Source organism: Thrips palmi, unplaced genomic scaffold (genome assembly GCF_012932325.1).
Source record: "Thrips palmi isolate BJ-2018 unplaced genomic scaffold, TpBJ-2018v1 HiC_scaffold_16, whole genome shotgun sequence".
Taxonomy (NCBI): domain Eukaryota; kingdom Metazoa; phylum Arthropoda; class Insecta; order Thysanoptera; family Thripidae; genus Thrips; species Thrips palmi.
This window is the reverse complement of record NW_023144625.1, coordinates 6,760,613-6,787,808: the sequence shown is the minus strand read 5'-3', so window position 1 is coordinate 6,787,808 and position 27,196 is coordinate 6,760,613. Positions and strand designations below refer to the sequence as shown.

The window sequence follows — 27,196 nt, the reverse complement described above, 5'->3', positions numbered from 1 at the left end:
CCGCGGTGCTGAAGGCGTGTGTGTGTGTGTGTGTGTGTGTGTGTGTGTGTGACAACACAGGTGCGGGAGTGATGGACGCACACGCCGAGTGGCGGAAAGCGTTTATTTTTCGTTGAGCACTGGGACGACTAGCACGACACAGAAATATGACCGAGGCGCCCATTTTACATGGAACATGGATTAATAGACTCTTTGAGGTAATAAGGAAGCGAATTAACGGCGACGGGCGCACTGCAGGCACGTGTTATCACAGTGCAGGCACGCGTTATCACAGTGCATTTACATAAACAGACTCTAAATAATCAACAATTGGTACACGACTATTTCCTCTTCACACAAACACATCAAACGATGAAAATAATCTCAACATGCGTCAGCCTGCCGAGTGCAGACTTGACGTAGAGGGGTTACAAGTACATGGCAAGACACGGCAAGACGTGGCAAGACATGACACGACGACTTACGTTGGTGAGTACAGAATCTTAATTATATATTGACCCGTTTAGAATGAAACGTAACTTAGATACCCTACGCGCTACGCGGACGGCCCCAGCTGGAACGTCTTGTGGATGTAGTTCCAGCGGGACTTGTCCGGGTCCACGGCTTCGCGGCTCTCTCCGAGGGTCCACTCGTAGTAGTCGCAGCGCCAGTTCGCGTCCACCAGGATGACCGTGTGCGTTCTGCGGGCAAGACCAGGTTTAGACAGGAGGAAGTGAGGCACTGTAAGGCATTCTCTCGCCATGGCACGCAGCATCGCATCACCTCGTGCCGTAGTTGGCATGCCTCTGGTAGATGGAGCTGAACTGCTGCAGCCTCTCCAGGCTGAGGTTGCTCCTCGCCGCCCTGCTCGCCAGCCTCTCATCCGGGAAGTGCCTGAAAAGTATCACAATCGCAATAGGGTATTCCGATGGATCTGAACCGGAACCCCGAGCAGTAGAAATATCTGGATCCGGTATGAGAAATCAGGTGTGCGGAGGTCATTCGCACACCCGATTTTGCATACTTTCAGTCCTCCGCACACCTGATTTCTCATACCGGATCCAGATATTTCTACTGCTCGGGGTTCCGGTTCAGTTCCATCGGAATACCCTATCAGAAAAGACCAGACCGCGGCTTTACAATGGCGCAGAAGCAAGAAAGGGGCGGTTTGACTCACGTGTGGTCCCACTTGAGCAGCGCCACCAGCTCCTCCACGAGGCGGTCGCGGTCGGCGCGCCGCTCCGCCAGGATGGCGTCGAAGCGCTCGCCGCCGGCCGCCACTTTGCGGAAGGGCTCCTGCACCACCGAGTTGCCCAGCGACAGGCGGCCGCTGCGGAAGTGCGTCACCTCGGACGCCACCCCTTCCTCCGGGGAGCAGTTGCTGTAGTGCCACAGGCCGCCCGACGCCTCGCTGTAAGGCGGACAGTCATCAGACCGATTCCGCAGGGCGTTTCACAGTGGGCCAGAAGACCGGTGGAGGCGGCCAAAACTCTGGACGCGTTTTGAGCTCCAGAGTCGCTAAATGGGACTCGGAACCATCGCGTGACCCCGCCAATGGATTGCTCTCCCAACGAGGAATCCATTGGTGGGGTCACGTTCGGTTCGAGTCCCATTTAGCGACTCTGGAGCTCAAAACGCGTCTTGAGTTTTGGCCGCCTCCACCGGTCATCTGGCCCACTGTGCGTTTCGTCGCTCCGTCCCTCTCGCACACTGGCGGGACGCCCCACGAGTGCGAGAGGGACGGAGCGGTCAGCGAATCAGTCAACGGTCCTGCGAAAGATAAGGCGGCGGTCAGTGCCCCAAGGCCCCGCCCCGCTCCGCTTACTCCAGGTCGATGGTGACGAGGTGGAAGGCGCTGTACTCCAAGCCGTCCTTGGCGAGGGCCTCCGCGTAGTCCTTGGCGTGCAACTCCCCGCGCACGAAGTCGGACACCAGGGAGCCCCGCGGCCGCATGTCGCTCTGCGTCGGCGACCCCATCACGTTGAGCAGCACGGCGAGGCGGCCGCGGCCCGCCGTGTCCAAGGCCAGCCAGGTGCCGCCCTCGCGGCCAGGCTCCTGGTCGCGCCCTGCAATGGAAGAGACCAAATTCTGAATTCCACCCCTCTCTCCCACCCCATTGGTCCATTGGCCCTACGGGACGTACGGGACGTGCCATGTGTGCGAGAGAGCCAGCGGCAGGCCTGAGAGAGCCCGGGCACGCACAGTGTGCCAGAAGACCGGTGGAGGCGGCCAAAACTCCAGACGCGTTTTGAGCTCCAGAGTCGCTAAACAGGCCTCGAACCGAACGTGTGACCCCACCAATGGATTCTTCGTTCGGAGAGCAATCCATTGGTGGGGTCACAGGTTAGGTTCGAGTCCCATTTAGCGACTCTGGAGCTCAAAACGCGTCTAGAGTTTTGGCCGCCTCCACCGGTCTCTGGCCCACTGCGGCACGCCCTGAAGCGGCCCCACGGCCCCCCGCCGGACGCCCGCGACGGTTGGGTTGTCTGTGTACCAGGCGCCTCTTCGCCTCCCTCCACGACGGTCGGACTCGGATGTTTGTCCAGTCGGCCTTCTTTTATCGACTGCGGATCTCGCCGGTCTACGAGCATTCGTGAGTGTGGAAGAGCCAGGGCGACTAAGCACTGTTCACCATCAGTCTGCTGGGCGCGAGACGGCGAGACGCCAAGGCAGTGCACAGGCTGGACCAGTGACCACGAGGCTGGACGCACTGACCTCCGAAAACGCTGGGCGCCTCCTCCCAGTGGTGCGCGTGGTCGGTGGGCCGCCGGTAGGCCTCATCCCTGTTGGAGGCCAGGATCAGGCGGTAGCCGTCGGGCGCGGGGCAGGCGGACAGCTCCAGGAACAGGATGCACATGGCGGTTTCTAGCACGAAAAAATCAACAAAATTGATTTTGAAAAAAATAAATAAAACCTTCCCTGAATATTTTTTTTTTTAAATGTAATTTTTGTACTAAATCATGCAAAAAAAAATGCTGATGGTTTCAAGATTACATTATCACGATGACTCGCAGGAGCTGTTTATAGGCGTCTGACGCTACAGTGCCAATGATGCAACTGCAGAAGGTAAGTCTCGCCGCCACACTGGCGGCTCTCGCTGGCCTTATCGCGTACAAACAGACACTCTCTTAGACAAAAAGTCCAAAGTTCCCTTCCCCACTCCACAACGCTCGCCCTTCTGGACCTAAGGAATGCTACCCAAACGCTCCGAATCTTAAATTTATTTTGTTTTACCTAACCACGAAAACCTTGGTGCTATACTAACTGGAAACCACCTGCACAAAAGAGTACACCGGGCCTGTCCGGGATTTGAACCCGGGACCTCTCGCACCCGAAGCGAGAATCATACCCCTAGACCAACAGGCCATGGTCACATGACTCGCTGAGAGTCGTTACTGCTTCCACGCGGCAACACCGCCCCGCCCAACGCCCCTCTCCGCGCACGCGCACTGCACCGCCTTCGCGGCTGACTTACTGTATTTCTCTCTCCCTCCAAGCCCCGATAACGACCGGAGACAATTAAAGTAGCGGAATCTAGTGATCTATTGACTGATAGCCATCAGCTGACCGGCAGAGGTCCACAGTCCTCGGCAGCAGACTGACGGCGGAGCCGGGCGCGAGGCGACGCGACACTGACCAGCGAGTCGTCAAGTGTCGCCGACAAATCGGGTCGGGGGATAGCAGAGTTGATTACCTTGCTGGCGGCTGAGCTGGGGCGGTGGCGGTTGTTGCTGGGCCGGGAAGCATCAGAGATAGTCTACCAAGTTTACACAACGTCCATCGCCTGCGCCGCGGCAGGACCGAACAGAAGCAGAGGCTGCGCCGCTACGTCGCGCCGGCCGATCTTGTCGTCTGCGTGGGGCGTCTGCCGCAAGACTAGCAGACGACTTGAGACCAGGAGGGGAGTCCAAATCGGGAATACCGCATCGATATGGCATCGATTGAACAGATGGAAAGTGTGGAAAGCATCCTCAACCAACACCTTCCCCCGGGGGAACGGGAACAGGTCCTTCGCGTCTTGTATGGAAAAGAAACAAAGTAAGAGTTTGTTGTTGTTGTTTGCCAAGTAGATTCAATGTCACTACTGTTTACTTATTTGGTCAGCTGATTTTCTTCTTCATGCTCATTTGATTTAAACTTGAAAGAGTTTTGGAATTTTGCATTTTTAAAATTGGAAGCGTTTTATCTTTATAATATAACCTCTTAATGAGACATCCCTCAAGACAGTTACAATTGTTTCTCTTCAGGCCGCTGAGTTTGCCACAAGCAGCTCTCACTACAGCAGAGAAAAATGACTTTGAAATCAAAGGATACAGTTTCTCAGCAGCACCTGAGCAGCTGCGGGCACCAAGGTGTGTAATATTTCTACGAAACCTTCCTGCCATGCATGTGTGTCTATGACATCCAATTACGTTTCACTGTACTTGTACAGAATTGTACGGGTTGGTCTCATTCAAAACAAGATTGTCATTCCAACTGACCGTCCACTTAAGGAACAGAGAGATGCGTTGCATCAGCATATTTCAACAATTGTCAAAGCTGCAGCAGAAAGCCAAGTGAACATCGTATGCTTCCAAGAAGCATGGAGTGAGTTCTTCTCTCTTCAATTTCTGAGTTTGCTTTCAACTAAACTCAAATCAAGGTTGAAAATTTTTGTGGTTTTCCAGCTATGCCTTTTGCATTCTGCACAAGAGAAAAGAAACCATGGTGTGAATTTGCTGAGTCTGCTGAGGATGGGCCAACGACTGAACTTGTGAAAGATGTAAGGCAGGCCACAAGCTTGAGTGGTATCTGAAGACTGGAATCACTTCTGTTGAACTTATTACTTAGGAGTACTGCTTTCTTGTAGCTCAGCAAACAGTACAACATGGTGATTATATCTCCAATTCTGGAGAGGGATACTGTCCATGGAGAAACCATCTGGAACACGGCTGTAGTAGTTAGCAAAGGGCGATATGTAGGAAAACACAGGAAGAACCACATTCCGCGAGTTGGAGACTTCAATGAAAGCTCGTACTACTTTGAGGGCAACACTGGCCATCCAGTCTTCCAGGTAGAATTGGGCCAGTTCAGCCTTTGCATAGATCAGCATTGTAGCAGTTTATGTCACTTTTCATATACTTAATTTCGCAGACTGAGTTTGGAAAAATTGCTATCAACATATGCTATGGGCGTCACCATCCACTGAACTGGTTTATGTTCGGTGTCAATGGAGCTGAGATTGTATTCAATCCATCTGCTACAGTTGGAGAATTAAGGTTTGGATGAAGAAAGACTCTTCTCAACATTTTCTTTACTGATGAATATTATTCTATTTTCCTAAACTTTGCCTAAAAATCCTTTCAGTGAGCCACTTTGGGGTATTGAAGCACGAAATGCAGCAATTGCCAATAGTTACTTTACATGTGCCATTAATAGAGTTGGAACAGAAAAGTTTCCAAATGAATTTACATCCGGTGATGGTCGTCCCGCTCACCAAGAGTTTGGTCACTTCTATGGCTCCAGCTATGTTGCTGCACCAGATGGATCTCGTACACCAGTATGTTTAGAAGGAACCACATATTGAAATACATAAAACACACAGTAAACAACCATATTTTCACAATGTTGAATTGTCTTCCAGGGATTGTCAAGAATAAAAGATGGTCTCCTGATTGCCGAAATGGATCTCAATTTGTGCCGCCAAGTTAAAGATGTTTGGGGCTTTCAGGTAAAAACTCTTCAAACCAAATTTTCCTGATAAATTATTACTGCACTCACGAATTATTTTTACAGATGACGCAGCGCCTGGACATGTATGCGAAAAGCATAGATGCCGCTATCCAACCAAACTATGAACCACAAATCATTAACTAAACTCATGGTATTGTATTACCTGGGGGCCAGCTAATTGTAACAATTATATACTCACAAAATATAGTTGGGAGGAGCTTACGTAGTACTACTACAAAGCACCTACTGTTTTCAAATCAGTACAATTCGTACATTTACAAACTGTTATTGAACCTTTTCCTTATAACTTAGTAAATACTAACATGAATTCGAAAATAAACTATAACAACTAATTGTTTGACTTAGTGTTGACTGTTTTGATTGAGAAATCTTATACCTTAATAATTCATTAAATGAGACAAATAGAATAGAAAACAATATCACAGTCTGGAAACCTTGTGCAGAATTATCTCAAAATCAGACTGAGCACAATGTACCTAAGTCTTCTCACAGCCATTGAGCATTAAACATCAAAGAAGACAATGGAAAAATACATCAAATGACAGCAGTTCATAATAAATTATCAAAATGTTCATAAAAATATCTTCATCTTAGCAAAGCAGTAAATGTCCATGGAATGTGCACAAGTTAAAAAAAAAATGATCATACGTACATCTCAGAATAAGATTAAAACAGTCTTCTGGTAGTCACAGATCATAAACATGAGATTAAAAAAATAATTCCAAAATAAGAAATTGCTCATGACTGACTAATTGAACTAAAAATGACAACACACTAGGGAACCAGCTAAATAGATATTGCAGTATTTGTGCTACTGGTGACAGTGGGGGTGGAGCTTGTTGAGTTGGGTGTATGTGAAACATTTGATATCCTAGAAACATCTGATTGAGAGGCATTTCCTGAACTAAAACAGCACTTCAAGAATAATGAGATACTAAATCCCACAAGGGTAACACCCTGAATGCCAGCAAGTAGAAAGAAGTAATAATCCAAATGGCCCTGGAAAGAAAAAAAAAATAGTAGTTGAATTAAATTTTTATTATAAGATTGAAAGGCATGGACTAGTCATACCTGGAAATGATCCTTATCTTGAGGTATCCACGCAGGACTGAGAGCACCTATGAGGCCTGTGCCTAGCAATGAACCCAAGCCCTCCACTGCTGATAATAAACCCATAGCTACAGCCTGCAGAGGTTTTGGGGCTGTTGAGTATACATACTCCAACCCTATGAATATCATTCAAGAAATTAGTACAGTACCATCTATCAGAATTTCAGAAAATTACAATGAACCTGCAGTTCAGTGTACCTGCAACTCCAGCAAAGACTTCTGCCATCCCTACTAAGCAGTACTGAGGAACTTGCCACAGAACTGACACATCACTTGCATTGTATGTCCGATTATGAATAATTTGCTCAATGTGATGTCTGTAAGAACAAAGAAATTTGAGGACAAACTACAGTACCACAAAATGCAGTTGTATGGACTGTTACAAAATTACTCACCCACTATTCCAGCGTTGCATGGATACTGTTTCAAGTAAACCTGCTGATACAGCAGCAAGGAGACTTAAGGCCATTCCGACAGCTGTAGAATATAGGAATTTGATAGGTATTCAAATTGAACGAGGTTTTTGTTAAGATTGTTTTTTAAACATTAAAAGCACATACCAATGCGGCCAAAGAGTGTAACTCGTACACCTCTCCGATCCAAGGCAGGATATACAACCCCATTGAGGAAAGGAATAAGACCCAAAATAAACAACTGGTCAAAGAGACTCAGCCATGAAGTGGGGATCTAAAAAACAATACTGAATTTCGTAAAGAAAGACATTGCAAAAATAAGAGGAAGAATAAACATAGAATAAGTTGACAGGGATGGACACTTACATTAAATGTGTTTTTAGGAGCCAGTCCGATTTTTAAATGGACCCCTTGCTCTTGGAAGCCAGTTTCAATCTGAGAGGAAAGAAGAAAAATTAAAAACATTATCACACAATACAAGCTCTAAAAGATTTTAACTTGAGAATTTTTAATAAGATTTTTAGCAATGGAGTTACCTGAAAAAACACCAGCCAGTAAGGTAGGAGTAACAGTAGAAGTATTAACACAGAACCTAGCTTTTTCACATCCTCTACAGTAGAATCACGGTGGGATCCACCATACCGCATTTTGGCATAATCTAGCCATGAGGGAGCTGTAGCTGACAACGGGTTGGATTGGTTTGAAACAACAGGTGAGCTAAACAAAAAAAGTAAATGTCTCCATGGAATGTGGGGTTGATAGGTAAAATTGAGGCAACTATGATTAACTTAAATCTACCTATGAGTATTAGATTTTCGCAGATTCCAGCGGCCTTTAACACCTTGATGCAGAATCCTTAGGGTTGAAAGGAGCGGCGAGCTGCCAGGCCTGTAAATGGTGTAGTAAGGCTTTCCAGCCGCTAGCAGAACCAAAGCAAGTGTCACTCCAGCGCCAGCGCCTCCCCAAGCAGCCAAAAACCCTCCTGCAATGGTTGCGGGCTCTTGGGCCACTAGTGATAAGAGCCCCACCCCTAAAAGTGATCCAGAGTTGACACACCAGTAATACCAGTTGAAAAATTTGCGGACTGTTTCACCACCACCATGCCGCACCTACAGAAAGAAATCCAAATTTAACAACTTTTAAAATTTAAGTATATGATAGATTTCCATCAGGAGAGTGTGAACTTACTTGTTCAGCCCCAAATGATGGAAAATTGGCTCGAACAGTCCCAGCAGCAATGCCAATGCAGGTGAATATAATGTACAGTTGAGGCAGAGAGGCATGAGTATTTGACCAAAGGATACCCCCTGCTACTGCTGTCAGCATGGCAAAACCCACCACGTAAAGTGATAGGCCCAAAATTAGGGTCCAATATCGACCTGCAAAATAAGATGAATTTACATTCTGTTCTGCATAACATTCATATTGCCTGAGGAAGGGAAAGAAAAGCTCTTACCTAAGGCACCATCAGAAAGCCAGCCTCCTCCAAGAGCAGAAAAATGAGCTATTGCTCCAACAACGAGAACAGCAGTCATGGCCTCCTTGGGAGTGTTGCCTCCAAGAATTAGGAACACCAAGAGATTAGCTAGCAAAGCATAATACGCCAATCGTTCTAAAGTTAGCGCTAGGAGGACAAAAGTAGCCGCTTTTCTGCCTCGCACAGGATCCCATTGTAGGCCAGATGACTGTCGGACCAAATTAGCCTGGGAGGAGCCAGTAGCTCGACTCTTCCCCAAAAGAGATGTGCGTTCCGTATCCATTTGAATGAAATAAGTTGACGTTCAATTTAACTGCAGAGACAAAGGTGTAAAGCACTGTTACTGACAACAGTCCAGACCGAACTGAGGAAACCATCAACCCAGACCACCCCTTCATACTCCAACACTAATCACAAAGCAAACAACTTGGTTCGACCAGAGTGACAAGTGGTGATAAGGATTTACCCCAATGTGAGTCCTCTTAACCCATGCAGATGACAGCCGTTCGCAGAGGCCGCATCCGAAGAAGGGGCAGACAGCCCGGGTCTCGCAGCGACTCTGAGTTTGACGTCGCCCCTGCTAGCTCTCGCCATTCACAACCAGTCGTGACGATGCCGCCTCTTTATTTTCCTGGCGAGCTCCATTGAAAATTCGCAGCGCTAAAACAAAATTGCCGTCTCGTGTTGTTGTTGTTGATGTTGTTGCTGCTTCCCCTCGCCATTCACTTGTTGTGTGTGTGCGCCTGTGTGCGTGATCTGGTGCGTCCGTGTGCGTCTGTGTTGGTGAGTGAGAGCGGTGGTGGTGGTGGAGGCGGTGAGGCGACTTCGGTCAACCTCGACGCGACGAGCTCCAACAACATTTTTCGCTTGACGCGTTTGCTCGTTTGCGGCAGCGGCAGTCGTCAGTTGCACTGCGTTTGCGCTGCGTGCTGCGTCGCGGTTGCAGGTCGCGGGGCGTTGCAGCGTTGCGTTGCAGGTGCTCGAGTCTCGAGTCGAGTCCCCTGCATCTGCAGCAAGCAAGCAGCATCTGCAGCCATGGGCAACCACCACAGTCACTCGGACAACGGCTCGGGTCCGCGGAAAAGCATTTCGAGGACCAGTTCGGGGGCAGACATAAAGGAGCAAAACCACGGCACGAGCCTGGTGCCCATCGACAAACTGGCCAAGGTGAGGTGCAGGACGAAGACAAAGGGGGACAGAGCGAGGCGGACGAGGCCGCCGTCGACGTCCCCGCGCCCCGCTGCCCGCTACTCGTCGCGACGGCCGTCCGCGACGCCGTCACCGCCTAGACGCGCCAACGACGCCCGTCTCGTCTGGCCGTAGACGTAACAACGTGACGTGCCGTGACGTTGGCGCGTTTGGCGCTGGCGTCTCGAAAGTCCCCCCCAAATTGAGGTTAGGCCCCCTGTCCGCGGCCGCACCGCCCTGGGCACCCTGGGCCTGGGCGGGCTCGTCTACGGCGTACGGCGCCAGACCCTGGCCTGGCGCCTTTGGCCTTTACGGTACCCCCTCCCCCTCCCCCTTTCCCCTCTTGTCTTTTTTCTCATGGACTTCAAGGTGACGGGGAGGGGGAGGGAGGGAAGGGGAAACCTTTGTCAATGCAGCATAACACAGCTGGCCTCTCTGGTGGCCTTAAAGACTTTTGAGGGTTTCCCTAGTGAAATATCAAGGTTGTTCTTCTTTTCTCCCCTGTCATGCCTATTTGGATCATTTCACAAGAAAGTGAAAAAAAAAATGCTAGTTCAGGAACTTTGAATCAGCTGATGGCATGACAGCTCAGTTGTTTTTTCTTCTCTTTTTTAATGGGGGTGGATTGTTTTTATTTTTAAGGTACATTTACTTCATGTCAATTGGTTTAAACTAGTTGGATTTGAAAGTGATAAGCTTCCATATTCACAAATCCACATCTTGTTTTGTAATTATTTGGAATTCACTTGTTGCTTCTCACTTACAGATACTTGTCCATAAAACATCAGATGAAGGCAGTGGTCAGAATGTAATTTCTGCTGATGTATTTTCAGTAAGTAGTCTTTGCATTAATATATATCTCACATAGGCCTGCTTAAGTGAATTATATTATTGTGGACTTTTCAGAAATACCTTTTTCCTCAATATCCTGAGCTTGGATTAAAAATGTATAATTACATGGCAAAATGTGGTGGAGTGTCCAAATCATCCAACCACATATCTGCCTCTACATTTCGGCAGCAAGCCGATAAATTACTATCTGTCTTACCAGATGAAAGGATAGTAGAACTTTATGTCAAGGTATGTCTGTCCTTGCCAAGGGAGAAAGTTCTCTCATCAATCAATTTAAAACTATCAAACTTTCAGAACAGTTTGTTATTTTTCTGGTCTTACCATTTACAAGGCGTTCTCCGATGGATCTGAAGAAGTGACTCAAGAACAAGTTTTCGACTTGCTGATGTTGACATACCGCCTGGCGATGGAAAACTACCCAGGAGGGCCGCAGACCTGTCTGCAGATCCACCACACTCTCCAGGCAGTGGTGGATTCAGCCGTAAGCATCAAGTCTTTACTTAGCCTCGTCTAGCCACACCAGCCCCAGGTACTAGCTCCTCCTACTCTCCTTTCTGTCTTTTATTGGAATTCATGGATCCAATTTTTTTAAATGTACGCATTCAGTCTAGTGTTATATTTTACCTTTATTGTATGTGACTGCATATTCTGGTATTTTCCATCTTCTTTTCTTGAACCCAATTTTCCCAGAGCATTGTCAATCCATTTGTTGGCTTTGATTCTGCGAATTTTTGAGTTCAATTGACTTTGTGTTCTCTTCATCCTTGTCGCCAACTTAGATTCCACTTTCTTGAACAAACTTTCATAAGTAGCTAATATTGGGCTGGTTTTTCAAGATGTGTGAAGTGATAGAAATTTATTTTCATGATGACATTATATTTAGGATTCTGGAGCTCTATTGGCTTGGGGTGAAATTTCTTTCCTAATCCTTGAGCAGAATTAGTTAGAACTGCATCACTTGCTTCGCTTTGACCCCAAAATCTCCCAAATCATACCTTTTCTTTTTTTTAGAATATGTTTGCTCTGGTGTATTTCCTTTTTCAGGTGTGACGTGAGTGAAGACCTCTTCTTTGCTAAGTGAGCTTTGCTAAGTGAGCTGTTAATAATTTTGAAAGATGTCTTTATTTTGATTTTGTTCACTCATTTAAATTGTTAAAATTAAAATTGAATAAATTTTCCAGTATAGGATGATTATCTATCTCACAAATGAATGCCGAATTCGGCCCCTCAGATGGTTCATAGCATTTACTGACAAGTTTTCTAATGTTGTGTTTGTTTTTGTGCCTGTTTTTTCCTCTTCCAGTACACCCATTTTAATACACAGTTTGTTTGTTTTTTTCTGTTGTTTTTTTCTAGTTCCACAAGAAGTTGGCAGTGTCTTCTGGCTATATGAGTAACTGGCTCCTACAACATCTCCCTAGACTGGTGCCTTTGCTGCACCGCTATGTGGTGCATGTTTTGACAACTGCCTACCGGGCCCTTCAAGAGAAGCAGCCTGTTACTACTTCAGCTCCTGTAAGTCCTAATGATAGGTCCTTTTTCATTCCTTTCTTCACCCTCTGTCATCTCCACTCTATACTTGTGCTAGTCATCTTTTTAAACTAGTAACTTTTCTTACATGCTCACAGGAAGAGGCTTCTGATGAAGCGAAGGAGGTATGAAAGTGATTATGTGATACTGTTCATTTTTGTCTTGAATCATTGTTAGTGCATCTGAAACAGGAAAACCAGAACTGCTAGAACTGTTAACTTAAAGAACTGTTAAATTTTTTCTTAAAATGTCCCCAGGGCATGGAACTTTCAACTCCTGTCCTCGAGAAGAACGTTGATGTTGACTCCAAAGGACCATATTTGCTACCAGTCTCTCAAGTTTGGCTTTTGGCAACAAGCCTTCCTCCATTGTACACTATGCCATCACAGCATCCTAATGGTTCTTCCTCTCCTACTCAACCGAATTGCATGTCAGCCCAATCTTTAATAGCCAAAATGGTATGTTTAGTTGACCTCATGGTGTGGCAGCTGTTGAAGGTTCAAGGTCGTCCTCATCAATTAAATCCTGTTTTCATCCCCACAGCTGGGGTCTACTTATCCCTCACACTGGGCGCCTTTGTACAGCAGCGACCAGCATGGAATGGGAGCTAATAGGTATGATTCAAACAATGTGTGTAGAGGTTGTCTCAGTATCGGCGCATGTACCCGACTAACTTAGCTGCTGCCCACGTACAGGTTTCTTCACCATGTTCTTAGCTACCGAGGACCCACTTTGACTTTCTTACGAGGACAGGAGGGAGTGGAGTTTTGTGTGGCTGCTGATTCTGAATGGCATGAGTCAAATCACTACTGGGGATGTGAAAACTCTTGTATTCTACAGATCTTACCTCTCTTTCATGTCATTGAGCGTATGTATATTTAAATTATTTTCTCTCTCTTGTTAACAATGTGCATTATCTTTGTGGCCTTATCATTCAAATTGCTATCATTTCTCTTAGGTGGTGCAAAAATTCTGTACTTAAATTTGACAATTCGTGGGTATCCCAAAGGGATTCATGCTGGTAGTAATCCCAGCAAACCAAGTCTGAAACTTGATGAGTCTTTTGGTATGATAACTTACAGTGGAATACCCTATCCATTGACTAGTGTGGAGGTTTGGGGTTGTGGCACTTCCAAATCAAGGTAACATACTATGGGAAAAAAAAAACCATTCCCATTACTTTTGTTCTTGTTATTGCAGAGTTATAATTCGATTTTGTAATTATTTCTCTCATGACATTTATCAGGGAACAGCAACTTGAGTTAAAAAAATGGGAAGTGAAGCAGGCTGAGAAACAACGAGTTGTAAAGCTGAGTGCTGCGGAGTGGGCAGATCATCCAGACAGATACCTTCTTGAGTTGGGTGGCCGTCAAACTTACAACACTCCGTCCAATTAGCCCCCTCTAGTCAGGCAGAGGTTCTGCCATTATTTTCCAGGGTTTTGTGTAAATGTTAAAGAATCAATCAGTTATATTTTGAATTATACAAGTATTGCCATCTTAATCAAAGAAGTTTGAGCTACCCCACAGTCATGAAAATATGGGTAGAAACAGACAGTCGGAGTTGCGGCATGCACTGTGCCCATATTCATGTTAAATTATCTTATTATCTGACAACAACAATTAGTTGTCGTTTTTCTGTTTGACAATCAATATTTTTTCTTTTAAGATGGACAATGTTAAGAATAATTTTGTAGACTAGCTGTGAAAACATGTTATTAATGTTTATGTAACATGTGCTGTGCTGCTTGTGCCTATAGAGAATTGAATTTGCTCCAGCAGTCAGTAGAATTAGTAAATTATTTGTGATTTGTGTAAGTTATATTTTATGCCTATATTTATGTTCTAGCTTTTACTTTTTGAAAGATACATTCCGTTATGCGGACACTGTGTCAGAGTTCTTGGGCTCTTGATAGCATTTTTGTATTTTACCCTTTAAAGCTGTGTAGTTGGTTTTTCTACATAAAACATATTGCTACTCATAACAAGTTGTTCGAAGCTCAAGCTCATCAATTTCATCCGGCTATTTATACTTAAAATCGGCATCTTCTCAAACTTTTGGTATTGAACTAACATGTTCCCAATTCATGCTATTTTCGTGAAAAGTAATTTTGCTCAAATAACTTTGTTGCATTAAATGACTTGGGTGTAGCACAATTATTAAAATCAGCCTGAGCTTGGTATACTCATTTTTCTTTAGATAGGATTTTGGAATTTCTCACTTTTGATTGCTGTGAGGGGTATTGTACTGTAGTTTTAGAGTATAAGTATATTTTCTTAAAATGTTCATGTGTGTGGAAGGCTGGGAACCTTCTGGCGAGTCTTGCCCCTATATTAGCCAAATTCTTTCTGCGGTAACTTATTTTTCAGTATTTGGCTAAGAGTGCTTACCGCATTGAAATGGCTTAAATAATTTTGCCCGTGCATTTTTTAGCAGAAAATTTTAAATCTATTAATCTTGTGTGATAAATCACATTCAAAATGTGTTGGACTGTGATCCATTGTTAATGTAGTCTTAGCCTTACCTGTGTTTGCCGCTAGTTCTTTCCCAGTTCCTCTTGAAGTTGTGCTATGAGCTGTATGATGTTAAGTTATTTTGTGTGGTTTAAGGGGATTGTTTTCTTTTTTGTAGGGGAATATTACAACTTTGGTCTTAAGGGTAGACTTCCTCTTCATTATTTGAAATGTTTTTTGACAAGCCTTACCTGGCTAAAGCTCACAACAGTAATGCAGGATATTTTCATTTGTTTTATTATTGGTCACCTGTCAATAACTCTGAACACTCTAATGCACAAGATATTACAAGTTTATTGTTGAAACATTTCTTTTCCATTTTGTTGTTAACATTTTTTTCTGGTTTTTATTTATTTAAGAATTTTGTATGAGCTTTTTTTTTTCCTTTTATAAAAAGACAGGACATGTATTTTTGTATTGTAACTTTCTTTGGGGATTTAATTTACCAACGTTATTTAGATTCTGTTTGTGTCCGGTAAGGTTCCAGAAGTGAGTTTTGTCTGGGAAAGCATAATAATTATCTATAGGGGCGCACTTTCTCTGTGATCAGGTCTGTTAAACTTAATCCTCATTGTGCGTCCAAATCAAATTAAGTCTTGCTCTATTATTGTAGCCAAGAATTGATTGAGTATTAATAATTGTGTCAAGTGTCTTAAGTAGCTGAGGGGTCTTTTGATCATTTGAAGTATTTTAGCAGTATGTAACTTTTTTTTTCTTCTATCTAATACCATAAGCTCAAAGACTGAAGTGAAGAGATACTGGGTCTTAGCCCTTTTGTGAATGATATACTATGTTTTTGTTGATTCAAGGAATATTTGTTGCCCAGACTTGGACAATCATTACTCACATCAGAAAGGGCATGCTGGCACCTCTCGACTTCAGCCTGTTTGAAAGCAAAATCTTGTTGTATCGTAATGCAAAGTTGATTTTTGCTCTGATTGTCTGTTGTAGTTACCGAGGAAACTGAAATGCATCACAAGAATTTACAGTCAATGATTTGTTAATGCTCCTTTGTAGAGGAAGTGTATGTTTTCTTTGCTTGTTTTTCTAATTCCTTGAAAAAAGAAAAAAACAAGTCAGTCAAGTCATCTTGTTGCAACTGAATTTTAAGTATGCAGGGGAGGCCCTATGCATTGGTGGCTATCATTTGTTTTCTAAAAGATCAAGGTATGTTTAGGCTACAAAATCATCATTCTCTCATGGATTATGACCAATTATGTATGTATAAAGCACTTATCTCTAATTTTGTTTGTATAAGGTTCTTTTCTCAATGTGTAAGGCCATGTGCAGTTTTTCTGGACATTGCTTTTCTAATGGATTATTGATGCTTTTACTATTTGCTGGATTATTTTTATAAGTGCCATATGTATATTTGTGTGTGTGTGATTGAGTGTGTGTAAACATATTTGTTCCTTTTTTTCTTCTTTTTTTTAAAAATGATAGTTTGTAATGATAATACAATACTGTGGAAGAAACCATAGCAATAACTACCGACAGACTTGAAAGCCCCCTGCCCTACATCCGTTTCCTTGTGATACTTTGCCAACAAACTATTAATATTTCAATTCTTTTTAAGCATGGCTTAAAGAAATGCTAGTATATTTTGCTCTTTTACTTTTGTCTGCAGGAAGAGTGCTCTTCCTCATGCCTTACCAGTTTTAGGTGAGAATCTCAGTATGATCTGGATAGAGTGCATATTAGTGCCACTGGAGGGAAAATGTCGAATACATTTCCACTTATCTGTCATCTGAGGTATCCCGTGGAAAAGCGCTTAAAATTATTGTAACTCTTTTGTATGCCTCTTTTTAACATCTGTTGTTCTGTAGGTACTGTAATGTCTTATCAGACTGTTCTGCTAAGGCCCTTGTATTGTACTTAAATTACATGTGTCTAAAAGAAAGATTACTTCCTACCACATTATGACTGCTCATTTACCAACCCCATTTTTCTTACATTTGATGTTTTCTCCTCGATTGTAAACTAAAAAAAACACAATGAGGCTGGATGACATCCTGACCTCCTACTGTCCATTCAGAGCATTCAAACCGAAGCGGGAAGTTTCTCTCAGCCTTCTAAACTATCCTGGCATCTGTCTTATTTCCGCTTCCGTGGCGTAGCGTGACGTGACGTGACGGCGCGGCAACAACAACAAGTACAAGTCCGAGTCAATTTCCTTCCCGGTCTGCTGCTGATAATTGCTGACAAACTTCGAGGAAGCATTCCCTCGAACCATTTGTACATCTTACGCTAAAATATGTCGATCTCTGTTGATCATATCAAAGATAAACTGAGCAAGGAACTCCAACCTGTTCATATAGTAAGTAGGCTAGGTTAGAGCAAGCTAAGCAAGTCTCAAACCGGCTCAGTTTATCAGTGTTGTAGTCGTCAGGCGTCCCCCTCACTCTGGCTTTACCGCCTGTTCCTGTCCCTGTCGAGATGTCTTCGTCTTCGTCTGTGGACGTGTTTCGAGGCGCTGGCGTGCTGACTCTGCTGGGGATTTTAATTCTCCGATGGGGGGTCTCCCTGCACTCATACTCAGGCCAGAAGAAACCCCCCATGTATGGTGATTATGAGGCCCAACGTCACTGGATGGAAGTAACGCACAATCTCCCTGTGAAGGAGTGGTACTTCAACACTACGAACAATGATCTATTATACTGGGGACTCGACTACCCTCCATTGACTGCGTACCACAGCAAGTTGTGTGGTTTTATCGCGTCTCAAATTGATGAAAGCTTTGTAGCTTTGGGTACATCACGAGGCTTTGAAAGTTATGCACACAAGCTTTTTATGCGTTGGACTGTGATTTTTAGTGACCTTCTAATTCTTATTCCGTCTGTGTGGTGGTACTTTGTGTCTAGACATAAGACATCAGATGATTCCTCTTTAGTGTGGATCTTCTTGGTCCTGTCACACCCAGGTCTGCTTCTAATCGACCATGGACATTTTCAATACAATGGTATTTCTCTTGGGTTTACTGTTGCTGCAGCAGCTGCCATATTTCAAAATAAAAAATTATTGGGCTCTATGTTGTTTGTGTTTGCTCTTAGTTTCAAGCAAATGAGTTTGTATCATGCCTTCCCCTTCTTCTTTTATTTGTTAGGAGACACTTTAAAAGGAGGCATTCTGAAAGGGGTCCCAAATCTAGCTGCAATAGCATTTGTAGTCTTGTCCACATTTGCCCTTCTGTGGTCACCCTTTTTGACAGAGATTAACCAAATAAAGCAAGTCTTTGTCCGGTTGTTTCCCTTTGCGAGGGGTGTTTTTGAGGACAAAGTGTCAAATGTCTGGTGTGCTTTGAATGTTTTAATTAAAATTAAAAACTTGTTTAAAAATGAGGAGATGGCTTTGATGTGTTTAGTCTCCACTCTGATAGTTGTTCTTCCAAGTTGTCTAGATATATTATTTCGCCCAAATAAGAAAAAATTTGTGTATGCACTGATAAACTCAGGTTTGACATTTTTCCTATTTTCGTATCAAGTTCATGAAAAGAGCATTTTACTTGCATCCATACCAGTAGCACTTGCGTTGCCTTCAGACCCATTTTTGAGTATGTGGTTTACAACCGTTTCTTCATTTAGCATGCTGCCCCTGCTCTTAAAGGATGGCTTATTGATCCCTACTGTGGCACTTTCTGTCTTCCACATTGTAGCCACCACCTTGATGGTCAATGTTCTGGCATCAACAAGCCTCAAGTCAAACAAATCTGACAACCAAAATGTCACTAATTTTTGGTGGTGGGCTGTGTTTTCCTTATCTATGATGGGCTGTGCAGTGCTGACACTCCTAACTGTTGCTGTCAAGCCACCTAAACACCTGCCCGATTTGTTTCCATTGCTCATCTCCGTTTATTCTTGTATACATTTCTTAGGGTTTTTATTGTACTTCAATTATAAACAATTTTCTTTAAGTGGAATCTCTCTTAGACAAACAGTTGATGAAAAAAAGCATAAGTGAACTTGCATTAAATATTTGTAATATTTATTACTGTTAGTTGACTTGTCAGGCCTCTAACAGACAATTTGTGATATTGGTAAAAATGATTTTGATAAAATAAATGATTGAACTTGTATAATTATGGTGTTATTGCCTCCTTAGAAATTCGTTGTATCACTGCAGTTTGATGGAAACAAAGAAGAAACTCGCTGATACTATTCTGTGGTCTTTTTTTGTGTAATTGTGTGCAGAAGTCTGATTTTTTTCCATTTTATTAAATTCTTTGTGGTTGTAAATAATTGCCTTTACCATAAAAAAATCATCTGACATGACGATCTTTAACTCTAATCTATCCACCTAATTTGGCAAGCTTATTGCTGTGGGATTTCTTAATAACATTTCCTTTTTAACTTTCTAAAACTTCATTGCTTTATAAAAAAATTATTTGGTTATAATTTCTATTTTTTCTGTCTGTTCATTCATTGTGTCTAGGAGGTGGTGGATGAATCTGATGGCTGCGGTGGAAAATTCAATGTGATTGTTGTTTCTGATAAGTTTGAAGGGAAGCCACTTCTTCAACGCCATCGGTCAGTATATCTTTTTAAACTATGATAATCTAGAAAGAGAGAGACAGCACAAGGCTTGGAGATCTGTGATCTACAAAAATATCACTGTACTGTGCTTCTTCCTTAGCCAGCACTGTATAAATTATGCATATTTTGAGGAGGGGGGAACGTTGAAATGCTAAGTAGCTCAGAGCTTGTCCCAGAACAGAGTCCGAAGCGCCTTGTCCTTAGAAAGTCGTGGTTTTTCAGAGTTGTTCTCAACTAAATCCTTGTTTCTCAAAAAAGTGGCTTGCTGAATCAATACTTTAAAGTTATCGATTGCAAGGATACTTTGATATTTATTAATCAAGTTGTGTTTTTGTTGTTTTTATTGTTAGGCTGGTTAATTCAATATTAGAAGAGGAACTGAAAGTCATCCATGCATTTTCACAAAAAACATTGACACCAGAACAGTGGGCTAAGCAAAGCTCTCAGTAATTATCCAGTAGGAGAGGTCAGCAGCGTGCAACACTTCCATGACTACCATGGAGACTTTAAAGAACCTTCCATCCAAATTTAGCATCTCCGTTCCAGGGAAGGTCATTTTACTGGGAGAACATTCCGTAAGTATATCTAATCAACAATTCCTATTGTTGTTATCTTATTGTGTAATCTATTTGGTATATGTATAAATTTTTGAAAAACTTTTTTGCAGGTTGTCTATGGCCATCTTGCTATAGCAGCAAGTCTTAATCTACGGTCGAAACTCGAATACACCTGTTTCGATGAACTCAATGAAAATGACTTTGTTCATATAAAACTGCCTAATATTAAGCTAGACATCTCATTATCTTCTAGGTATTGTTACTACCTTACAGACTTTATTATTTATTATTACACATGCAAACGTTTTAACTGCTGTGTTTATATTTTTAGCGACCTGAATCATCTCCTAACTTCTTTGTCCTCAAAGAATGGCTGGGACTTCAATAATCCTTTTAATGTTGATTTTGACAATCTAGTGCTAGGTGTTGAAACGTTCATAAAATCACAAACAAAGTTCCATGGTCTTGAAACTCAGCAACTAGTAAGTCTGTCAATGCTGCTCTCTCAAATAAGAAGACAAACAACATGACGACTGTCACATTTTTTTTCTCTGCAGCTTGGCTTAAAGTGCTGCCTGTTCCTGATGGTAGCAATTCTCAACTGCCCAAATCAGCCCAAATTGGCAGGTCTGAAACCTTTTTTGTTGAGTTTGACATCAGATTTGCCTGTTGGTGCAGGGGCAGGTTCGTCTGCTTCTTTTTGTGTTTCGTTGGCTGCGTTTTTTGTGTGTCTTGCCAGTTTGCGAGAAGAGCCTAGAGTCTTCTGTCTTGATGAGAAGACTAAGGACTTGATATCTAACTGGGCTTTTCTGGGAGAACGCATCACACATGGAAATCCATCTGGTTGGTAACTTTTCTTAATATATTCCTGTGCATTTTTCTTGTTAAAGGTAAACATTTTTCCCAATTTTTAGATAATTTTTATTCCAGGTCTTGATAACAATGTTTGTGCATTTGGATCCTTGATAGCTTTTCGTCGTCCAAATACCATAACAAAAATTCCTCTATGCAGCGGAGTTAGAGTTCTGTTGGTTGACACAAAAGTGAGTCGCAATACTCGTACTCTTGTTGAAAGGGTTGCAACATTGAAAAGCCATCATGAAGCCATTGTCCAGACCATCATGAAGGTAAAAGTTGTTTTATTTCTTTTTTGAAAAGAGTGTTTTACTCTCTTTTTTTAGTTTTGCCATTAAGTGGTAACAAAACTTCTTTGTCGCAGGCAATGGAGAGTATATGCGTTGAGGCCGAAAAGCTTTTCAAACTTCTGGATGAAGCTAAGAAATGTCACTCTACAGAAGAAAGCCTATCTTTATTCTCAAGGATGGAGGTTAGACATTTTATGTCCCATGAGACACCGGATTGTTGTTCTGTTCAAATTGATCAATTTAAATTTTTGCAGGAGCTGTGGTCCATGAATCACTCCCTACTTCAAGCTTTGGGAGTAAGTCACCCATCTTTAGACCAAATTGTCCAGATGTCCAAGAAGCACAACCTAGTTGGAAAATTAACTGGTGCCGGAGGGGGAGGTTTTGCTATAGTCTTAGTCCCCACAGGAAAAGAAAAGGCACTAACTTTACTAAAGGATGAGCTATTGGGTTGTGGATTTGGTGTCAGTGACGTGGAGTTGGGAGGACCAGGGGTTCAGCTGCACTTGAACTGATCCTCTTTGTATTTGTCGTAATCGCAATTGGTTGGCACAAGTGTTGGAGGTAATAAAACTGACCTGTGAAAATTGTGTGAGTTATCCATTCATCACCTCCTCACTTTAAAATCAATGCCATGAGAAAGGTGATGTTCAACCATGACTGAAAAGAAAAGAAATTCATTTTTTAGTGTGATGTGATGCTGTCACCTAATTTATTCAAATTTTATCCTAAACCAGTCTTATAGTTGATTCTAGGGTACAAGTATTTTTACATAAGACCACTCACTGAAAAAGTAACAAAAACTGCTAGAAAAATTGAATTAGTTATTTATAAGTGAGAATTAAAAGACATAATAGTTTTCAAATTGACTATTACTTGATTGCATTCTATTCATTGTACATAACTTCAAAATTAATCAAGCGGACATCTGATGGAGAAAGTTAATACAAAGTTGGGAGAGACTCTGATGCCTGCGGATTTGTCTGTTCCTGTCTGTTGTCTTCCAATATTAATTTTGTTCTTGCAAAGTCATCTAGATCCACAGCTAAAAAGTTGCGTTGATAATTTCCTCTTTCATCCTAAAAAACAAGTACTGTATTTATCAATATTGTTGCGGTCATTTTAAGCATCAGATTTTAAAAAAGAGAATTCTTACCTCTACCATATCAACATAAACAGTCCCTTTCTTCCTAGATCCTTGAATGTAAAATTTGAGAAGCATATGTTTCTGCCCATTAATTTGATACTCGCTGTGGCTAAAAAAAAAAGAAAAAAAAAAAAGAGTTAGCTGGTTTATAGAAACACACTGAAGAAAGAAAAATACCGGTATTAAAAAAAAACAATCATACCTAACATGCTTCCTACGCCCTCGTCTGTTCTCTTCACCATAAGCCTTAATAGGTTCACCAAGGTGGTCTTTAACTCTTGAGTCTGCAATACATTTGTCAAACGCACTGGAGTAAATGTTATTCGGACTATTTCCTGAAAAAAGCTCTTGGAAAATCGCCCATAATATGGACGCAGTAATTCCTACACCGAAGAGTATTACACCCAGGTTACCAGCTGTTTTGGTAGTTTCTTTCACTGAAACAAGAGATATGGGAGTTAAAACAATTGGTGTACTCTTGGGAAGATAGAAACCAATGCACGGCAATAGATGTATAAACACACATAAATAAAACAGCACTACCAGAAAGACAATATTACCTGTTTCAAAAGCTGTAGCAGTTGATACCTCAGAACCCTGAGAGGACTTTACTTCTGTAAGTGTATTCGAATTTTCGTTTGAGGGCTGTCGAGAATACTGTCTATACGATAGAGTGACTGACGAGCAATGATGTAATTTTGACGTGCTGGTTCCTCTAAGAACCCAGAAGTTAAAGTATTTTGCAGGTGTGGCACATCTGCCAAGAAGGCTAACAGCTGAGAACATCCTGTAAAAATAAATCACAACAAAAAAGCTACAGTAGACTACTTGAAAACATATGTTCGGTGACAAAAGTGAAGGTCAAAATTGACAGTGTCAGCAAACTTTATCACTCAACAAAAGAGAAAAAGGGTCAAAGAAAATTTTTGGGTGCTCCTAATGTGTGGCCTGCGAAATATGACATAGATAAACACAAAGGAGAGGTTATAATGCCCTACAACCCTGCGTACAAAGTCGAATGCCCCTTGCTTAAACTGGAAAATCGGTGATATAACAGCGAAAACAGACGTATCATAACACATGAGTGCACTTAAAGGGGGGACAAAGCCATGTCACTGATTACAATATAAGAAAATAACGCCTTACTTGGAGATAAAGAATATTAAGCTGGAACTGGTTCTGCTGCCCGTCGTCAACTTTCATCGCCGGTTGGTAGAGGGCAGCACTAGCACGGTCTTTACAGGGGCAAGGTAGGCCGCCGTCTCCACGCCAGTGTGTTGCGGGACTGGAGGGTGGCCTACCTCACCATTACTATTGCCATTAAGGGCTAGACCACACATGATCGTATGCCATTTCGGGCCCGACACAAGCTCAGGCGCTGCTGGCCTTTATCACAAGAGCTGCCGGTTCTTTGACTGTAGAAATGATCTCAGGTGGGAGAAATGCTCTGGTAGGTGAAATACCCTTGGGCCGGGAAAGTGCTCTAGGGGAGAGAAAAGATGAGCACGGCTGGGGACGTTGCACACCCTTGCGGACTGCAGTTCTTTAGGGCTATCAGCAAAACACAGTTGATGTTTTATTACTGTATTCTAAGGATTAGAGTGCGACACTCTTTAGAAAGCGGTCGCGGTGCTGCTAGTCCTGCCAGCTGTCCACCAGCTCGGCCGGGTCGGGCACGGGCATGCACACGGCGCGGCGGGCGTCGTTGATGGCCTCGGGGCACAGGTCCATGGCCAGGGCCTCCTCCAGCACGTGGCCGTTGCAGCGCCGCACGGGCTGGGTGTCGTGGTACGCGTTGCGGAGGCAGTCCTCGCCGAACGCGGCCTCGCAGCGCGCCGCCTGCGTCGCCGTGCTCACCAGGAACACGTTGCCGTTGGTGGCGTGGCTGTTGACCAGGTTGCTCATGCCGCAGAAGCGGTTGCCCTCCACGAGCAGCAGCGCGCCGTCCCAGGGCTCCAGGGCCACGTCCGAGTTGCCGTCGAAGTGGTTGCCCACGATGTGGATGAAGTTCTGCAAAGTTTCCGTTTACATTGGCGGGTTCGAGGTGTTGTGTGTGACTGCGGCTCCGTCTTACTGTATGCACTGTACCTTGGAGCCCAAGTAGCCACCGGCGTGCGGCAGGCGGCCGCTCGTGTTGACGATCTTGTTGTTGATGAGGGTGATCCGGTCGTCGGTGCCCCAGAACAGCCACACCCAGTAGTGCTTGCCGTCGCAGTAGGCCGAGTTGGTGGTGTGGCCGTCGAAGGTGCAGGAGGACACGGTGACCCCCGTGTTGCTGGTCTGGTACGACACCAGGAACTGGCGCCCGATGTTCTGGGGGCAATGACGCGTTAGTTTGGCTTTCGGAGGGCAAGCATGCTGCAGCGAGGGGAGCAGCCCTAAAGCTACCTTGAAGGTGACGTTGTGGATCCACACTTGGTCCACGCCGTTGAAGGTGAGCGCGTCGCCGCCCCAGATGACGGCGGGGTTGATGTCCACGATGCTGATGTCCCTGATGATGACCTGCTGCGCCTTCCTGATCTTGAGGCCCTTGCCGCGGAGCACGCCCTTGCCGTTCACGCCCATGATGGTCTTGAAGGAGCCCACGTTGAGGGGCTCTGGGCCGGCCGCGTCGTAGGTCACCTGGGGAGCAGAGCGAGCAGAGAGCACGTCACTTGGTGGCCGCCGAGGCACTAAGGCAGGGGGGGGGGGCAGGCGGCAGTGGCGGACTCACGTTGGTCATCTCCCGGCCGTCGCAGGTGTCGGACTGGGCCAGCGAGTACTGGAAGCCGGGGCCGCACTTCTTGAAGAAGCAGCCGTCGCTGGTGGCGAGGCCCTGCGAGCCCGTGAAGTCGAACGTCTTGTCGAGCAGGATGATGCGGGGCACGTCGTCCTTGAGCAAGTTCTTGAGCTCCTTGATGTTCTTGGGCGTGACGGTCTTTCCTGTGGAAGGACAAAGTTGCAGTGCGATCATCCTTGTGGCAGGCGACAGTCTCCACCGTGGCAACCGTGGCCTGTCCCAGTGTACCTCCTTCGCCGCCCACAGTGCCCCTGCCGAAGCCCACCGGCTCCTGGATGCAGTCCGGGTCCCAGTTGGTCACCTCGGCGGTGACGGTCACGGCGGCCAGCGCCATCAAAGCGAGCAGAGTGCGAGCCATGGTGGCGATGATCGGTCGTTGAATGGTGGAATGGTGCTGAGTACTCGGCGCCTCGCTTTTTATCGAGCAGTGACGCTGGGTGACGAACGGAACGGACAGCTTGGCGACCCGTCCACAATCTCGCGGTAGGTGCAGTGTGCAAATTAAGACAGGTGCAAAGACTTCCCCCGAATCCAGAAATACTTCGTTTGCCTTCTGGTCTCGGTTTACCACAAGCACCCACTAGTGTATGTACATTGTGCGCTATACGCCACGAGCGCCAAAGACCTACCGATTCACTTTGCCCTTGGTAAACACGAAACAAAAAGGAATTACCGGGAAAATGATGACGCTCACAGCGGTTCGACTCCCGATCCTCTTTGCGCAGGGCAAAGACGGCCGACGAAAGAAAAAGGAATTGTACTGCGAAAGTGATGACGCTCACACCAGTTCGACTCCATCGCGACACCAAAGAACTGATGAACAAATCAGATGCCCAGAAACAAGCAAAGAGGATTGGAAGATTTTCGGCCAGACTTGGAATCTCCTTGGAAGCGACCTGACCGGGCCGGGCGTGGATTGACGCAACTGGCGGGACTGTCGGGCACCACGAGGCCTGGGCGTTCGTCCACCGAAAGCCACACTGTTAAAAGAAACTGTAGGAAAACAGCACATTTACCAACGAGTGATTTGCTTTTAAGCAGCACGTGTCATCGGAACTTAAAACAGCACAAATGCTGTTAGGAAACAGCAAGTTTCATCATTGGAGAAAACAACAAATATAGTCGATTTCCAATGCTGGAAAACAGAACATCTTGTTTGTAAAATTAATGATATATGCTGTTTTGGAACGGTATCCTGTCATTTAAGGGGGGAGACTCGTCTTTAACACCATAATTTTAGCAAATTTCAGGCTTACATGAAAACTATTTCCAATAGATTTGAGGGTCAGTGGGGTTTTCCAATAAAAAGCTGGTTCTTTAAGGTTCATTTTGGAAAAAAAAGTTTGACTCTAGGCCTCATAACCTAGGATCTGTAATCTTTCTGCCAAACCTCGAAAATACGACAAAAATTCACTGCGCGCATGATTTTTGGAGAATGAGGCATCATATCATAAATGTCTTTGTTGCTCCTTCAAAAGGACTCCCGGCACTCTAGATTGAACTAGGATAATTGAAATAGGTGGTTCCTAAGTGCCTGAAACTTACATTTTAAGGTGTACGAAAGAAAGCATTCAAATTTAAACATTTCCATAACCGTTTTCGGCCACTTCCGCTTGTCCGATTGAAGATATCCTAGTTCAGACTGACGGCCTTATGGAGGTGAAACATTGGAAAAATTATGAAGTCAATACAATCAACGGTCTGGCTTAAATCGTGCGCGCAAGACCCAAAATATTGCAATTGAGTAAAATGGCTCCAAAGTTTGAACGGTCTAACCTATCCTGTGGAAAATAAATTACAAAATGTCGTCCTTTGGCCAAACGGTTTTGAATTTCAAAACCAGCCAGCCACCCAATTCAAGGGTTTGACACAAAGAATTCAAAAAACTCAAAAACAAAAATCTGATTTTTTGAAGGAGAATGACGAGTCTCCCCCCTTAAAAACAACACCATTCATGCGAAGATTTGCCGGAGCATTTTGCAGCTCACGGCTCAAATCAAACTCCAACTATGTCAAAATAAATTCTGTTGTTTCTGAACAGCATTTGTGTTGTAAAGTTTTTTAGCAACACTTCCAATTTTTAAACAGCGGTGAACTGTGTAAGAACTGCACGAACTGTTACAAAACAAATGTCTTGTTTGAGCCGTCAGGAAACTCCTATTTCCTTTTTGTGAATAACAGAGAGACCGCGTTGAAGAACAGTGCTGTTTGTAAACAGAAAAGAGCGTTTCTGAATGACTGCTA

General features: G+C 44.1%; 8 protein-coding genes and 1 non-coding gene across 13 annotated transcripts; 4 read left to right on the top strand and 5 right to left on the bottom strand.

The window, feature by feature from the left end:
- Nucleotides 1-84: 84 nt before the first annotated feature.
- Nucleotides 85-3,812, bottom strand: LOC117642774 (transport and Golgi organization protein 2). 3 transcript variants are annotated; one of them, XM_034381304.1, is made up of 7 exons: nt 3,455-3,573; nt 2,974-3,081; nt 2,695-2,844; nt 1,805-2,045; nt 1,157-1,390; nt 763-873; nt 85-680 (listed from the first exon to the last, which is right to left on the bottom strand). In XM_034381304.1, exons 3-7 carry the CDS (start codon nt 2,834-2,836, stop codon nt 536-538), a joined length of 873 nt encoding a protein of 290 aa, XP_034237195.1. In that variant the 5' UTR covers nt 2,837-2,844; nt 2,974-3,081; nt 3,455-3,573; the 3' UTR covers nt 85-535. The 3 variants fall into 3 exon arrangements, with proteins under 3 accessions (XP_034237195.1, XP_034237196.1, XP_034237194.1); XM_034381305.1 differs by lacking the exons at nt 2,974-3,081; nt 3,455-3,573 and adding an exon at nt 3,674-3,812; XM_034381303.1 differs by lacking the exon at nt 2,974-3,081 and having other exon boundaries at nt 3,455-3,590.
- Nucleotides 3,274-3,345, bottom strand: Trnap-cgg. Its single transcript has one exon. It is a non-coding gene; the product is annotated as a tRNA-Pro (tRNA).
- Nucleotides 3,813-3,881: 69 nt separating the features above from the next.
- LOC117642773 (beta-ureidopropionase) lies at nt 3,882-6,052 on the top strand. The gene is made up of 9 exons (XM_034381302.1): nt 3,882-4,017; nt 4,227-4,331; nt 4,412-4,566; nt 4,647-4,741; nt 4,829-5,032; nt 5,113-5,237; nt 5,326-5,518; nt 5,603-5,689; nt 5,755-6,052. The coding sequence occupies exons 1-9, from the start codon at nt 3,911-3,913 to the stop codon at nt 5,833-5,835; spliced, it is 1,152 nt and encodes a 383-aa protein (XP_034237193.1). The 5' UTR covers nt 3,882-3,910; the 3' UTR covers nt 5,836-6,052.
- Nucleotides 5,711-9,316, bottom strand: LOC117642770 (solute carrier family 15 member 4-like). Its single transcript, XM_034381298.1, has 11 exons — nt 9,179-9,316; nt 8,692-9,025; nt 8,424-8,614; nt 8,034-8,344; nt 7,772-7,952; nt 7,602-7,670; nt 7,383-7,509; nt 7,218-7,299; nt 7,021-7,139; nt 6,784-6,938; nt 5,711-6,711 (listed from the first exon to the last, which is right to left on the bottom strand). Exons 2-11 carry the CDS (start codon nt 8,993-8,995, stop codon nt 6,499-6,501), a joined length of 1,752 nt encoding a protein of 583 aa, XP_034237189.1. The 5' UTR covers nt 8,996-9,025; nt 9,179-9,316; the 3' UTR covers nt 5,711-6,498.
- A 76-nt stretch (nt 9,317-9,392) lies between these two features.
- On the top strand, nt 9,393-16,712 carry LOC117642768. 2 transcript variants are annotated; one of them, XM_034381296.1, is made up of 11 exons: nt 9,393-9,879; nt 10,667-10,732; nt 10,807-10,980; nt 11,084-11,233; nt 12,109-12,267; nt 12,381-12,407; nt 12,540-12,740; nt 12,826-12,896; nt 12,978-13,150; nt 13,241-13,424; nt 13,529-16,712. In XM_034381296.1, the coding sequence occupies exons 1-11, from the start codon at nt 9,409-9,411 to the stop codon at nt 13,677-13,679; spliced, it is 1,827 nt and encodes a 608-aa protein (XP_034237187.1). In that variant the 5' UTR covers nt 9,393-9,408; the 3' UTR covers nt 13,680-16,712. The 2 variants fall into 2 exon arrangements, with proteins under 2 accessions (XP_034237187.1, XP_034237188.1); XM_034381297.1 differs by lacking the exon at nt 12,381-12,407 and having other exon boundaries at nt 9,543-9,879.
- Nucleotides 16,713-16,888: 176 nt separating this feature from the next.
- LOC117642776 (mevalonate kinase) lies at nt 16,889-21,613 on the top strand. 2 transcript variants are annotated; one of them, XM_034381307.1, is made up of 7 exons: nt 19,795-19,899; nt 19,992-20,134; nt 20,213-20,363; nt 20,439-20,724; nt 20,812-21,008; nt 21,101-21,208; nt 21,281-21,613. In XM_034381307.1, the coding sequence occupies exons 1-7, from the start codon at nt 19,813-19,815 to the stop codon at nt 21,539-21,541; spliced, it is 1,233 nt and encodes a 410-aa protein (XP_034237198.1). In that variant the 5' UTR covers nt 19,795-19,812; the 3' UTR covers nt 21,542-21,613. The 2 variants fall into 2 exon arrangements, 1 of the variants encoding a protein (XP_034237198.1); XR_004587590.1 differs by lacking the exons at nt 20,213-20,363; nt 20,439-20,724; nt 20,812-21,008; nt 21,101-21,208; nt 21,281-21,613 and adding exons at nt 16,889-17,112; nt 19,224-19,318 and having other exon boundaries at nt 19,675-19,899; nt 19,992-20,133.
- Nucleotides 17,119-18,867, top strand: LOC117642771 (dolichyl pyrophosphate Man9GlcNAc2 alpha-1,3-glucosyltransferase). Its single transcript, XM_034381299.1, has one exon. It carries the CDS (start codon nt 17,232-17,234, stop codon nt 18,750-18,752), a length of 1,521 nt encoding a protein of 506 aa, XP_034237190.1. The 5' UTR covers nt 17,119-17,231; the 3' UTR covers nt 18,753-18,867.
- A 220-nt stretch (nt 21,614-21,833) lies between the features above and the next one.
- LOC117642775 (mitochondrial import inner membrane translocase subunit Tim21) lies at nt 21,834-23,553 on the bottom strand. Its single transcript, XM_034381306.1, has 5 exons — nt 23,320-23,553; nt 22,734-22,960; nt 22,376-22,610; nt 22,183-22,282; nt 21,834-22,105 (listed from the first exon to the last, which is right to left on the bottom strand). Exons 2-5 carry the CDS (start codon nt 22,957-22,959, stop codon nt 21,968-21,970), a joined length of 699 nt encoding a protein of 232 aa, XP_034237197.1. The 5' UTR covers nt 22,960; nt 23,320-23,553; the 3' UTR covers nt 21,834-21,967.
- Nucleotides 23,554-23,725: 172 nt separating this feature from the next.
- Nucleotides 23,726-25,368, bottom strand: LOC117642772 (probable pectin lyase B). The gene is made up of 5 exons (XM_034381300.1): nt 25,181-25,368; nt 24,887-25,095; nt 24,562-24,795; nt 24,262-24,486; nt 23,726-24,183 (listed from the first exon to the last, which is right to left on the bottom strand). The coding sequence occupies exons 1-5, from the start codon at nt 25,308-25,310 to the stop codon at nt 23,809-23,811; spliced, it is 1,173 nt and encodes a 390-aa protein (XP_034237191.1). The 5' UTR covers nt 25,311-25,368; the 3' UTR covers nt 23,726-23,808.
- Nucleotides 25,369-27,196: the final 1,828 nt, after the last annotated feature.